The sequence below is a fragment of the Parus major genome, chromosome 26 (genome assembly GCF_001522545.3).
Source record: "Parus major isolate Abel chromosome 26, Parus_major1.1, whole genome shotgun sequence".
NCBI lineage: Eukaryota > Metazoa > Chordata > Aves > Passeriformes > Paridae > Parus > Parus major.
In genome coordinates, this window is record NC_031795.1 from 4309994 (window position 1) to 4311499 (window position 1506).

The following is a 1506-nucleotide window of genomic DNA, read 5'->3' on the forward strand; positions in this document are numbered from 1 at the left end:
CAGGTGTGGGTGGCAATCTGGTGGCAGTGCAGGCCAGCCGCATCTCCACCTACCTGCACATGAGCGGGGAGCCCGGAGACAGCCCCGGGACGGCCCCTCGGAGGTGCCCCAGCCCCTGCAGCACCTTCTTCAGCCCAGGTAGAGCCCTGGGGTGCAGGGTTTGGTGCCTGGCACAGCACAGGGGGCTCAGGGTGGCTCTGGTGTGGGGCTGCTGCTTCCCTGCGCTCTGCAGAGGGCTCTGCTGGCTGGGGAAATGTGGGTGTGGAATGTTCTGGATCATCCAGTGCAGCTCCAGGCCCTGCACAGACACCCCAAAATCCCTGCCAGCACGCAGGTTTGGGTGGTAGGATCATGGGATGGGTTGGGTGGGAAGGGAATCTCATGGGCAGGGACCCCTCCACGAGCCCCAGGCTGCTCCCAAGCTCTGCCCAGCCTGCCCTTGGACACTTGAAGGGTGTGGAATGTTCTGGATCATCCAGTGCAGCTCCAGGCCTCACTCAGACACCCCAGAATCCCTGCCAGCACACAGGTTTGGGTGATGGGATCACAGGATGGGACATCTCATGGGCAGGGACACCCTGCACCAGCCCCAGGCTGCTCCCAAGCTCTGCCCCAGCCTGCCCTTGGACACTTGAAGGGTGTGGAATGTTCTGGATCATCCAGTGCAGCTCCAGGCCTCACTCAGACACCCCAGAATCCCTTCCAGCACGCAAGTTTGGGTGATGGGATCACAGGATGGGACATCTCATGGGCAGGGACACACTGCACGAGCACCAGGCTGCTCCCAAGCTCTGCCCCAGCTGCCCTTGGACACTTGCAGGGTGTAAATCAGGCCTGATGTTCCCTTTGCAGACGTGAATTCCCGCTCTGCCCGCGTGCTCTTCCTCCTGGTGGTGCCAGGACACCTGGTTTTCCTCTACACCATCCACTCCATGCAGGGGGGACACACCACGCTCACCCTCATCTTCATCGTCTTCTACATGACCGCAGCACTGCTCCAGGTGAGCTGGGGCTGGCTCTGGGGACAGGGGTGTCACCTGTTCTGGGGACTGCTCAGGTGGCAGAGCCCATCCCTGCCCAGGAGATCCCATGCTGGGATCCCAGCTGGAATTCAGTAACTCCTCCCTGGACACACCATTTCTCTCCATCCTGCCATTCTTGCTGGCCTTTTGTCTATTTTTAAGTCCTTTTGGTAGCCAAATGTTCCTCTCCCAGCCCGTCCTGGGGGGTGGTTTGGTGATTTGAAAAGGCCTGGGGGGGAAAAGAGGGTGTGGAATTTGCAGGGAATGTGTAAATCTGCCCTTTCCCCTGGAATTTCCTGGGGTGACTCTTGGGAGGGACAAAACCAGAACCCTGAGAGGATCCACTGCAGGTTTTATCTGTCTCTAAATACCAACGTGAGCTTCTCACTGCACCAGAGCAGATGGAGGAGAAAATCCCACTCTGGCAGTGCCAGCTGGGCTGAAAAGTTATTCCTTTAGAAAAGTTAGTTATTCTTTAGAAAAG

General features: G+C 58.4%; 1 protein-coding gene across 3 annotated transcripts in view; it reads left to right on the forward strand.

Moving 5' to 3' along the window:
* The window catches only part of SLC41A1 (solute carrier family 41 member 1), a 19169-nt gene that overhangs the window by 14095 nt on the left and 3568 nt on the right, over positions 1 to 1506 (forward strand). For all 3 annotated transcript variants that reach the window (XM_015650915.3, XM_015650914.2, XM_015650913.3), the window contains 2 exons: positions 4 to 138; positions 853 to 1001. In XM_015650915.3, coding sequence (XP_015506401.1) covers positions 4 to 138; positions 853 to 1001 — 284 coding nt within the window. The remainder of the gene's footprint in view (positions 1 to 3; positions 139 to 852; positions 1002 to 1506) is intronic.